Source organism: Sprattus sprattus (genome assembly GCF_963457725.1).
Source record: "Sprattus sprattus genome assembly, chromosome: 5".
NCBI classification, from domain to species: Eukaryota; Metazoa; Chordata; class Actinopteri; order Clupeiformes; family Clupeidae; genus Sprattus; species Sprattus sprattus.
This window is the reverse complement of record NC_137924.1, coordinates 21,046,034-21,058,986: the sequence shown is the minus strand read 5'-3', so window position 1 is coordinate 21,058,986 and position 12,953 is coordinate 21,046,034. Positions and strand designations below refer to the sequence as shown.

At 43.5% G+C, this 12,953-nt stretch overlaps 1 protein-coding gene across 1 annotated transcript; it reads right to left on the bottom strand.

Moving 5' to 3' along the window:
* Positions 1–1,763: 1,763 nt before the first annotated feature.
* Positions 1,764–12,500, bottom strand: etv5a (ETS variant transcription factor 5a). The gene is made up of 13 exons (XM_080839942.1): positions 12,395–12,500; positions 10,491–10,622; positions 10,207–10,297; positions 9,934–9,981; positions 9,398–9,448; positions 7,605–7,728; positions 7,137–7,436; positions 6,187–6,473; positions 4,641–4,700; positions 4,371–4,439; positions 4,013–4,182; positions 3,797–3,898; positions 1,764–3,667 (listed from the first exon to the last, which is right to left on the bottom strand). The coding sequence occupies exons 2-13, from the start codon at positions 10,536–10,538 to the stop codon at positions 3,437–3,439; spliced, it is 1,581 nt and encodes a 526-aa protein (XP_080696068.1). The 5' UTR covers positions 10,539–10,622; positions 12,395–12,500; the 3' UTR covers positions 1,764–3,436.
* Positions 12,501–12,953: the final 453 nt, after the last annotated feature.

Here is a 12,953-nt window from a genome sequence, read left to right as displayed (position 1 = left end):
TTCATAGTGACCAAACTGTATCCGTTCTGCTGAGTAGGTTACTGCCCAGGCTTCTACATGTGAGGCCTCTTAACATCTCGTCTACTGCTTTTGCTCACAAAAACTGGCTACCTGAAATTTTAGCTTGGATAAAAACTTTGAAGCTTATCGATGTTTGCAAGGCTACAGTTGGATTTAAAAAAAAAGGAAGTGGATCTATTGTGATACTGAAACACTGCATCATTGTCATTGTCAATGTCATTTCATATATGAAGCCTAGATATTGACCTACAGCATAAGTGAGTTTGCCATGCACTTTAGATAGCTACTTCTGAGGGGTCCCCAGTGCAACTAATTTACTTTACTTTACATTTTAAACTCGCTGTACAGACTAAATAATTCTGCTATCTGCATTAATAATGCTGGATGTCTTAACATACATAGGTGCTACATTCCTATGCCCTACCCTAGACACTGACTAGCATGAGTTGGAGAGGGTTATTAAATAAACACCATCTATGAACCCTGGTCAGACCAGCAGGGAAAATACATTTGAGCCAACCAGGTAAATCCATCATCCACTTACTATTGATGTAAAAACAATGCAGTTGTTCCCTAGGCAAAAAGGCCTTTAGTGATGATGGGAAGCTGTTCTCCCTCCAGTCAATATACAGGGATAGAGGCTGCAGCCATTTAGAGCTACAGAGCAAGTGGACATTGTCAGAGACTGGTTCCATGTTGTGGAAATTATATAAATTATCTTTTGCTTTTCTGCTCAAAATATGGTGGTAAAGATGTGTGTATTTGTTTGCAGCGGTCTGGTTATCGGTTTATTATTTCGAATCCAAAAATGGATTGCAATAGTGCAAAGTTGTCTGCAGGCGATTTTTGTTTTGTTTTTGTTACAATGTTTCCATCAACTTGGAAGTTATTTTAGGGGCACATGTTTGCCAAAAGTTTTGTATCATGTTTGGTTAGCAAACACACAGAGGTTTACTTTGGCTGTGCTGGCGCTAGGGCATAACCTTTAGCAAACATGGTCTTGCTAGACACCAATACATCTCAAAGAGGCCTTGTGATCATTATTACCATTGTGAATGGAGATTCACTTCTGTTAGGTATTTAAAATTAGTTTAAGAGTTCAAATGCTCTTATTTTTGCAAGATCCATATTTCGAGACAAAGTGCACCTAAAACTATTTAAAATGCATCATCTAGACACTGGTATCAAAGACAGTTGTTAGGGCAAATTCTCAAGGTAATAATATTTCTTTAATATGCGGCCCATATAAATGAAAAAAACCTTCAAATGTGATCTATGATCTTTATAGTTTTCATTAAACCTGCATCAGGTCAGCAGGTTTGCTGCATACAGAAAATACAGTAAGATATCATAACCAATAGGTATTTATGATGTGATCATGCAATATAAAATACTTAATGCCCATAGCTGAAAGCTACTTTGTTTGAATGGTTATGATAAATTGTGATTTGTTATTTACATTGATTTAAAAACACCACACAATTGACAGCATGATTGCAGAGGCACTAATAATTTCGACTTTGAAGCTAACCCCTATTTTTCACAGTGCTAAGGAACGTGTAAATATTCTCTCCATGTTGACCGAACTCCTGAGTCCTTTAACTTTTAACTAAACACGTTTGAAAGGTCTCATAGGTGCCAGTAACTGATTTGCTCAGGTTTAGTGCAGTGCACTCCTTTCTCAACACATCAGCTGACAGACTGGAGGGTGAAAAAGAAACAAAGCTACACACCACTGGAGCTGAAGCAGAAACGACAGTTTATTGTACCCCTTACAGACAAACTCAGCAGTGTAAAGGTACACATTGTGAAGGGAAAAGGGTGAAGCCTATACAGATGCAGACAACCCTTTGTGTGGTTCGAGTTGAGAGCAATGCAACCCTGTCCAACACCAGCAAGACTACTATTAGTATACCAGCTGCACATCTCCAATCAAGGCACTGTTCCCTACTCCACCAAGAGAAAAGTGTGTCCTTTCTTTAATGTCTGCAGTCGCATCACGGACTCGATTCAAAAGATAACATGGTGGGTTGGGTTTTTTTTAATAGTTTTTTTAGGCTTTACTATACAGCTTATACAATAAAATCAAAACAGATGCAGAGTTTTGCAAAAATATATTTATATATAATTTTTTTTCTTTCCCACCCCAAAAAGAAGAAAAAAAAAAACTTAAAAGAAAAACAAAAATGCAGAGAACGTCGCAGATTCTTCTTTGTCCAGCACAAAACGATATGTCAGTGGACAGTTGCGTGTTAAATACACCATGCAGAAGAAGCTGTGGTATATGGTAAATCTGAGTGGAGGGGTTGGGTGGGGGTGTATACCACCTCTTTGCATGCAAAGTCCTTGACGCTGCTACCATTGTTGTGCAACGTCAGGGAGATCTATGCCTGAAATAAATAAGAGACTACAAATGGAGCTTTTCTTAAAACATTTGTGCATTAATGCCATCTTATTGTGGAACATTCAGGTCACTGAATGGTGTCAGATTAAGCAGATATGCATGGCAACGTATGTCAAGAATGAGAAATAAACGTTGGTTGACTTTAGAAACGATGGGCTAACAGTCCTGTAGAGAATTTTACGCAACATTTTGAAAGCTTGTATGGATTAAAAGAGAAACAGCCAATGCTTAGTTGTGAGAAAACAAAACCACGACACTTAAAAAAAACAACTTCAATGAGCAGAACAATACAACAACAAAATACGGAAAATTTGATTGTACCTACAGCAGTCTTTAGCCTAAAGTCTAATTTTTCCAACTAAAAGGGTTGTTATACAAAAAAAACAGCTGTCTAAACAAGCCATTCGGTTAACAGGTGTATTCTTTAGGTGTTTTTGCAATATGAAGCCCTTTTCTCTTAATATATGTTCAGGATTTTAAAGTAACAGTGTTTACTAGGGACCTAAGAGGTAACCATATCACTGTACTTCTATTTTCTTTTAGATGACAGAACAAAAGTTATTTGCCGTAAAAAAGAAAAGAAAAAAAGGCAGATTGTCAAAACAGAATTGCTACACTTCTTGCAGTCTACAAAGAGATCTGTCAGTTCTTCACCACTATTTGGCCAGTCCATTTGGCCAGTCCTCCTCATCTCCACAGCAACACACACCTCACTATACTGACAGGTGATTGGTGCGACTGGAATGCCAGTTTGTCCGTCACCCGTCTGGGGGCCCCTTTCCCACTGGTTGATGCCAGAGGAAGAAAAAAACTGAATTTGCAGGTTTCCTCAAAAAACACCTTTTGAGATTTCTCTGGAACAGGAGTGAGCAGGGGGCTGAAAGCTCATTGCAGAGAGGGCAACAGGCCAGGAGGGGGCAAGGAACTGTGAATCAGATGAGTGAATCCAGTCTGCACTGCAGTCCGGGCTTTGGGATAAGATTGTTTCCATATATATTTTTTTGGGAGTGGTCAGTACGCGTAACTCTCGGGGAAGGGCATGCCCGTTACACACTGCTCCCCTCCGTCCACGATGTAGGGTGTGCCCTCGTTGTAGTGGGTCAGGGGCAGGGTGTCGTCATCCATTCCTGGGAGACAGTCTGGGTCAGCCTTCAGGGTGGGCCTCTGGTTGTCGGGGAAGGCCATGGAGAAGAGCGCCTCGGGGTCGCACACAAACTTGTACACGTACCTCTCACCGGCAACCTAGGAGACCAAAGAAAGAATAACAAACACAGCTGTCAGGCTGGGCTAATGCACTCGGTCGTTATCAGCAACTCAAGAACATGTTCAGCGGCGAGATTATGAGTAAATGTTTTTTTTTTTTTTTTTTACCTTCTGCATGATTCCTTTCTCGTAGTAGTAACGCAGAGACCGGCTCAGCTTGTCGTAGTTCATAGCTGGTCTGTTTTTCTGGATGCCCCAACGCCGTGCCACCTGAAATAGAGAAATCAGGAAACGTGTCAAAGATGGTAGCCTCTCAGGTATTCCTCAGTTAGAGAGTGGAGGTGATTCCTGTGAAAAACAACTGGAAAAAGACCAGCAACCTACCTCTTCTGGCTCAATGAGCTTGAACTCCATGCCTCGCCCTGTCCAGGCGATGAAGTGACCGTTTGCTGGGTCGTCAAGCAGAGTGACCAGAAACTGCCAAAGCTGTAAGGAGCCTCTGCGTTGGTACGGGGGACCGTCGCGGTACACTGAGGGCTCCTGCTTCACCTTCCCTGTGGTCACACACAAAGGGCAAAAGAGAGAGTGAGTGAAAGGTACTAAAAATGTAGCTGGAGTAACTGAATAGGAATTACCAAATGGAAAAATTATTTGGTTTTTATTTTTATTTTGAGTAGTATTACTTGCAGCATCTTTACATTTGTTATGTAAAAGGCAACGGTCTACAATTTTTACTACTTACCATCTAGCCTCTCTGGAACGACACAGGCATCATCGTAATACAGGTGGGGCTCTCTGTCGAAAACAAAGCCTGTAATGGAAAAGCAAAAGGAAACGAGAAAATGATTAGTTGCCATTCACATCCCTTGCCCAATTAGCAGATCCCCAGGAGTATCTGGGAAGTGGTATACAGGGCTGTATGCAATGATGCAATTCTCTCCCATCATCCATGACATCAAGGCTAGTGCACAATATGTGTGTGTTCCCTCTACTTAAATACAAAGGCACTTACTTTCTTGGTTTTGGTAGAAGCTTGAGGCCCTCCCAAAAGACGACTGGCAGTTAGGCACTTCTGTAACAAGAAAAAAAGAAAGTGGTTAATCAAATGTTTACAAACATTGCTCAACAGTCTGAATGTTTCAGTTCATCTGCACTATGTTTAAAAATCAACATCTTCAGTTAAAAATGTCTTAAAAAAAATATATATACGCTAACGTTCATGAAAAACATGGACATGCATTAATGTAACAAGTGTAACAAGTTTGCTCTTTGGAGTTGGACAGTAGGTCCAGTTTTCACAAAAGCAAGCTATACTGGACACTGACGACGGGATGAAGGCACTTGCATAACATCGCCGCGGCAACAGCTGGACTGTAAACGTCCCCAGCCAACACATCTGGTAGCACAAGCTAAGCCGCGGATCAATGCACGCAAACGACGCACAACATCAGTGACACGTCTCATTGCGACAGCAAATAGAATTAGCCACTGTGGCCAGATATTGAATCACTACAATTCAGTTATCTTTGTTCCTTGCCCTGTCTCTGTAGGACATCCTCTGCCAAGGCAACAGGGCTGCCCCACCCTTTGGTTCCGTCTGACTGCTATGCTACTGTAAAGCGTCATGTCAAAAATCTCCCCGTCTAAAAACGGTATATCACTTAATCTGCAGATAGGAAATAAATACCCAGCAGTAGCATGAGACCCTCTGGGCAGCTAAAGCCCTTTATGCTGATGCGTATGTTTATAGGCGTGGGCTAAGAGGATTTAATATTACATCACTGGCCTTACGAAGAATAAAGCCAGGAGGAAGTGGAGTGATGTGTTCAAGTTTGTGATTGTATGGATGAGAAAAGACAGCTCACAGTTTGTCAATACTTTAGATAAGGCATTTTTACATTTGAGGTTTGGGGTCTTGTGCATAGAAGTTGAAGGAGGCTTGCCAGTACTGATGAGAAACATAGACAACTTGACTCAGCTGCCTAGTGAGTCATGCCTGCATAATATCAGGATTTCATGAAATTAGATAAAGTGAATATATATTTCATTATTGGTTCGATATACACTCCTTTTTGGCACACCCTCAAAGGCTTCAATTTGATCTGTATGATTCGTATCTAAATTGTGGCTTTCTGATCTAGTTCTATGCTGAAAAGCTGGACAGAAAAAAAACAAAAACAAGAAAACGGGTGTCCATGGCCACCGCCTTGTTGCATCTCTGGGCCTGGCTGATCGGTGCTAAAACTCACAGGCAAGTGCCAAGCCACACAGCACATTCCACACCCTTCGGCCCAACTGCTCACACACCATCTGCACATCGTGCTCTCTCAGGAACCGCACGCAACTGGCTGGGCCTACAATGAAACCCTGTGTGCCGGGGCGGTGTGCTGAAACGGTCTATGTGATGCCTCGAAAAGACTTAGATTTGGGAGTTGGTCTCGCTTTCGTTACAGTTCATGGCTTCTTCCTTTTTTGTGGTTCAGTATTTTACCTATCATTTTATTATATACAACCACTTCACAAGTAAAACCATTGCTATTTGAAAATGATCCTCTTACCAGAATCAAAACAGAAGTCCCTGGGCTCCTGCTTGATGGCCATAGGGTGGAAGGCCGCAGGAGAAGGACCCATGTTGGGAACCCCTTGTTCAGTGTAGTGGGGGTCCATCATCTCCTGTTTGAAGCCCTGAGGGGGAACTGGGACTAGGGGCTCGGACATTTGGCGATGGTATGGAGGCCTCCTGTCACGTGGTGAAGTGCTTTGAGCCTGGGGCATGAAGGGTGGCCGACCTTGGGTCTCGGAGGGCGGGAATGGTAGGCAGGGTTCTGACAGCTGTCTTTGGAACCTACAGGGGGAAGATCGAAAGGGAAGAAGAAAGTTAATTTAGAAGCATCCCTGGCTGAAGGTGGCACGGCAGTATGCCAGGCAGTCTGTTCCCACGGTGGTCAAGTTAAGAGAGCTCCAACCACGACCCCCCATACCACCCCACTCAACGCCCATCCCTATCCATCCAGCCCCACCCTGCAGTAGTGGGCTCACAAGAAATCAAGGCACAACAACATCCGAGTAAGCCAGCCAGCCACCCCAACCCCCCCACCTCATCATAGGCGCCAACAAATAGTTTCCATTCATGAAGTCAGCATAACTGAAAGGTCACCTGCCTTATATAAACATCTCTCTCCTACCCTGCATTAAGACGGTATGGATCAACTCAGGGTCAGCAATACCTGAGCCTTACCACTAAACTGAAATCCTACACCGTGGTTGCAGAGACTTTGGGATTAAGTGTTGGGTCAGAAGTTCATCCTTTCACTCATATATATATATATATATATATATATATATATATTCAGTCTCAGATCACCTACAAATTTAGAGATTCTGAGGAAGCAAATACTCAAGGTATGAGCCTGTATTATACATGTGTACACGCATAGTAATATTGTGCGTCTGTAGGACATAAGAGGACTTGTTACGGTGCTGTACGATCATGCCGATTTGTCCTCACCTGTGCTCCGGACTGAAGGGGGTCTCATGGTTCAGTGGCGGGCAGGGCACAGCGAACGGCGGGCTCTGGCTGTGAAGGGGCAGCGCCCTCTGGCTGAGGCCAGGGGCGGCGCTGGCAGAGGCTTGATGACCTTGCTGCAGGGGGCGCTGTGCTAGCGTGGGGCCCTGCACCAGCGGGGGCGGTGTGGGGTCATGTATGGAGCTGGAGCCCAGGGGGGTGTTGGTGGAGCCACACGGAGACACGGGCGTCGAGGGAGGAGTCAGGGGTCTGAACACGGCCGTAGGCTTCCTCTCATAGGCACTGCATCACACACAACATCATAACACAGAGGTTAGCAGAGGTCCTTTCAGCATACATATTGAAAGGGGCATTATCATTAGTATGCATACTGCCTCATTGGCTTTGTACTTTTACTCTGCACAATGACAACAAAGTTGTCTAATCTGAGCTATTAACGATGATGTATACCTGTAGCTGTAAAGGCACTTCTCTCCGTAGGGCATGGGACTGAAGTCCTGGCTACAAGGGGAGAGCTCTTTGGAGGGACTCAATTCCCGCTTAATCTTGGTTGGTGGCGGGCCATGGAACATCACTGGAGAGAGAGAGGGATGGGGGAGAGAGAGAGAGAGAGATAGATGAGATGTGAAGTGCATCGCCTCATCTGACAACACATCAAACAAAGTGTCCCTGGCTTATTTTTCCCTTCCCCGCCTCCCTTTCTCCCTTACAAACGGATGTTGTCTTCGACTCAGACAGTTTAATGACTTTCTTTCATGGGCTAACAAGGCCAATAGTAGGGGCATAAAAGCTCTATCCACCCCCACCGACCCATCAGTATCACAATACCAGACAGCACGAGCAATCAAAGCCCTCCCTGCAGATTTCCATCACTGTCCAGGTCAATACTCATGAATCAGTGTGTCTGTAATTCAATGATTCTGAATGATTTTCCCTCCCCGCACTGTAACCATTAGCTGCTGGGTCTACGCGTCAGCTCCCATTTCCGGCGCCACATAATGGACCAGTGAAACCGAATCCTACGGTGCAGTGCAACGAGAGCCAAATAAATCACCCAGCACCGTGCCTCAGCGGCCCGGAGCAAACAATGGGCACATGAGGCCGCAAGCGTGTATGGAGCAGGGTACGATATCAGGACGATGTCTCCAGCCAGAACTGGGAGCTGTTGATTGGAGGAACACAGGGCAGGAGATATTACATTTCCTCCAGTTGTGGCAAAGAGAGGGATATTGCACAAGCATGGGATACCATGTGACCAAAGCAGAGCTTAAAAAAAAAAGGTCTGGAGTTGAGATTGGGGCATACAGTGCAGTTAAGTAGCGCGACTGGAAAAAAAAAAAAACTGGCCGTAAGCCAAACCACAGCGAGCTGTGACGGGCTGACCATCACTATCGCTCAGAAACAAACACACATTTTCAGCCATTTATTTCAATGGCCTTGAGGTCATGTTGACCACAGTGGCTACTGTAGCCAGTTGAAGAGAGACATGGCCAGCGGCCAGGCACCACACCCTCTCACTCAACTTCAGAATAAAGCTTTTGAAAGCATAAAAGGCAAAACAGGCACAAGAGCGAAAGTCGCTTGAATATACACAGACTACTGGACAAAACTCTGACTGGGTATTATTGTTTTAGGGGGCCTGGGATGCACTGGCCAAAAGCTGCTATGCGCCGGGGAGTCCTTCCCTCCAGCAATCCCCCCCGCCCTCTGGAATCCGGGCCATTCTAGAGGCTGGACAGAGTGCATGAGAGTGTGAAATCAGATTAGGAGCTTGGCTCATGTGATGCTCGATACCAATCGCCTGATTAAACTTAAAAAAGAGAAAGCGAGAGGGGGGGAAAAAACGGAAATGTCAGCTGCAGGTGAGAGGAATAACTTTCTCTGAGAAGAGGGGGGCACAAAGCTCAAACTGTATTTTGTAGTGCTGGTGCGGTCTAGTTAGGCCAGTAATGAAGTATTCACCAGCAATACCAGGTCAAGTTGTAGAGACCTTCGTCAATCAAATCGCTTCAAGCTCTGGAATGAAACCCGCTCCAAGTCTCTATTGTAAGCCAGTGATCGAATTCCTTGGCATCCATTGTCTCCCCAGAATTGAATAGAGCTTGAAGTGCTCTATGAATAATAAATGGATTTTTAGTTTGAGAGCCAAGTTACTGTTGTCCATATCACCCCTACCTGGACACTACCCAAAGCACACAACTGGAGAGAGGATGAATAATGAATAATGAATCTCAGGTACTCACAGCTATCTGACTGGAAATCTGGGACAAACTGCTCGTCATCAGGCACCTGGGCTGTGGAGACACAGTGGGCAGGAGTTAATTATGAAAATAATAATATCAAGCCATACAGTTGATAAATAGATGTTCCTGTAACTGATGTGTGTTAATTCCTCCCTATGACTGTGACTGAAGTCAAGACAGGAAAGATAACTGGAGTAAGGAGCAGAACTGACATTTATAAAATATGTATGGAAGAAAAGCTAAGTGCCATTCATGAAATGCTAGTACTGTTGCCGATTGTTCCATCAAAAGATTCTACTGTCTGAATACAATTTTTACCATCTCTATTTGAAAACACAAAACCTGATGGAATCATTGCCCAAAAGTCAAAATATAAATGTAAATTTGGCAACGACACACAAAAAGTAAACCTAAGAGGTAGAACAAAAGCGACATTCCCACAAAGAAATTATCACACTGACTCATGTGATAAACACATGATAATTCCTCTTAGCTCAACCCCAAGTATTTTTGGGACACTTTCAAATATTTCTCACCTTCAGCAATCCAGATCTCCTGTAGCTGGCTCAAGTCCTGGAAGAGATCTAAAGGAAAGGTTCAAAGAAAACTTCAGGCACATTCTTCACAAAAGAAAAACTCTGACAATGATATTCAGTCTTCTGATTTGAATTTTTTAAAAAACACAAGAGTTGCTATTAATGTTAGTGGCAAAATATGACTGATGCTAAATTTAGAGCCAGCATTGCATATCCACTGAGTCTTGGATGGATTAGGAAAACACATTCGACAAGAACCCAACATGAAATTACCTTCTGTGTCCTGAGCGAGTTCTGCATCCACAATTTTCCTTTTCCTGTCGTTGGCTGGTTTGGTGTATGGTTCCTCTGTATGGGACGATTTCTGTGGTGAAGACAACACTGTCGTCAGATTGATAGTCAGACACCCATGTGATGACTCCAAGTCACTGCGTGATGCGCATGTTTCACATCACACAGCAAGCCAACTTGTTGGACAAAAACCACCATGGAAAGCAAACACAGACACTGACGGTCACTTAAGTCTATCTGATGGCACAGCAAGCAGTGCTACTTACACTGGGTGGGACCATAAATGGGACTTGCTGGTCATAAAATCCGTCCATGTTATCTTGGTCTTCACAGGATTTTCAGCGAAGTGTCTTCGCCTAAAGCGAAATTTAAAGATGCCCCAGAAGCACGCTTTCTCTCTGAAAGACAAGCCAAAAGATAAAGTTAAGGGAAAATTCGCCTAAAACAAGAAATATTGCAGACAAGATCACCTAGCCTTCAGACTATGATGGTCTATTCATCCAATACCTCTTTGTTGAGCCTTTCCACAGCCACCATCCTAAACCATGCTGGTGTGGATTATGCCCTCTGAATTGTAAGTACTATGTGTGGTCATATGAGGGATGTAAACCTTATATAAGCAGAGCCAAACATCTGTCCTTGCGATTAAGCAGAATCATAGAAAATCACTGAAGTCGGAACTGCACTTAAGAATATCTAAAGGACACATCCAAGGGCCACCCAAAGCTAGTTTTAAACCACAAAACACCAGAACAAACGTGCATGACCGTGGCTTTAACTACAGCTCCACAGAGGCTAAACATTGTTGTGTCACCATTCAAATATGAATGTGTCACCATCTGTGCTTTGGGGTATGATATATAGAGGCACTTGAGCGCACACAGAACCACAGGCACACTTAAAGGTTTGTAGCGCTGAAAAGACCGTAAGATAAAATAGAGCAGCATGGTCTTCCACATGGATGATCGCCCCTCTCAAGGCTGCCAGTGTGAGTCACGCTGGTTGATCAGTTATCTTAATGGATGACGAATAAAACAGAGCTAGCCTGTTATTACACGGACATGTTTGCAACCCAGTAGAACGCGTAACATAAGGTAGTTTCACCCACCATCGCTTACAGACTACACAATGCTGAAGAGACAGAATTAGAAAGTTAGTAAACTTAGAACTTTTTCAGTATTTTTCAAAACATCGTCGGCACATGATCTCGTTACTTTGACGTGCCAGGAAATGGTTAATCAAATAAAAATATACAATGTCGTAACGCTTTTTTTGACGATAAATAAAAAGAGCGTTGTAAATTATATTGGTAGGCTATCTGTAGGATACATGGCTTTACATTGGAATTAATTAATTAATTGAAGTGTAGTTTGAGGTTACAATGCATGAGAGAATTAAGATGCGCAAAAGTCAGTAGGCGATCATAATACCCCATGAAAATGAATAACCCATCACATAGTATCTGACAACAGATAAAACACAGCCAACTTTCTCAAGTTCCAGATGAGGAACAGATGGTGCGAGCAACCACACTATTTCTAATCTGGGTATAATAACTAAGCAACTAACGCAGTAACAACTCCAAGTCATAGACTTTGTGACAAAGTTTCGCACGAATTCTCCACTGACATCCAAAGGCAACCAAATCATGGTCAAAATTCAATTTTGTGAAATAAATGCAATTTCAGCAGCACATCAAAGGAGAACCAACACACATCCTTCATTTGGAGGGGGCAACACGTTAGCCCTCCCTCGCCTTCCCCCCCCTCCCACAGCCCCTTGTTTTTCTCAATGAAGTGAAACTCGATCCGTGAGGAACTGGAAAGGAGGGGGGTGGTCAGGACAATCTCACCTCCCCATTCATAAAAAGCACAAAGTCAAAGCTCGACAGTCCTCCACAGATATTACAGCTACAATATGCACACACAGATGACGGTATATCTATATCATGTGTGCAACAACGAGCATTTAGAGCGTGGATACTACAGAAAATGGTTGCCTGACGCTAAGAAAAATCTCCCTCAGAGAAAATGGCGTTCTCCGTCGCCCTGAGCGCTTGATAGCAGGATTTGCAGTTGCAAATCGGCGTTTAACTTAACAAGTGTCGCAGTGGTATGCATTTAACCTGTGCCATATCGATAGTGCATAGTAAGCTTTAAGTGATACTCACCCAGTAATTTTTGTAGACACCTTTACAACGTTTAAAAAATCTGAGTAAATTCCACTGAATTTCCGAGGTTGCTATTCTGCGATGGATAGATGCGCACTGTTCGCCTCACAAAACTTGAATGAGGGTTTGTAAATGGAATGGCTGGTTTTCCCTGGGGCTCGACAAGCACATTGGACTGTAAGCTCATTGGTCCTGACTTGTTGTCGTTCATGTCAACAGCCAATAGGGATTCTTGAGCGGATTCAATATTCATGATGTGCTCATCGACCAATTGCAGCGTGGGTCGGACCTATTTTTATGAATGACTGGGTTTCATTCACAATTGCATTCGAGATTTTTTTTTTCAATCCCTCACCACAAGATTTTCTTAAAGGGCCAGGCAGAGACCTGGTCAGCTAAACTAGGAACTGTGTCGGCAGTTTGTTGCTACGTCCTGTCTAGTTTGTTGGCTTCTCATACTGAAAATTGTACGCTCTTGAGGAGCTGACGAGAGACGAATTAAAGCCACTGCGTTTTTATCTTTGTGGTATAAAAATGACGATTGTAAAGTTACCTTGGT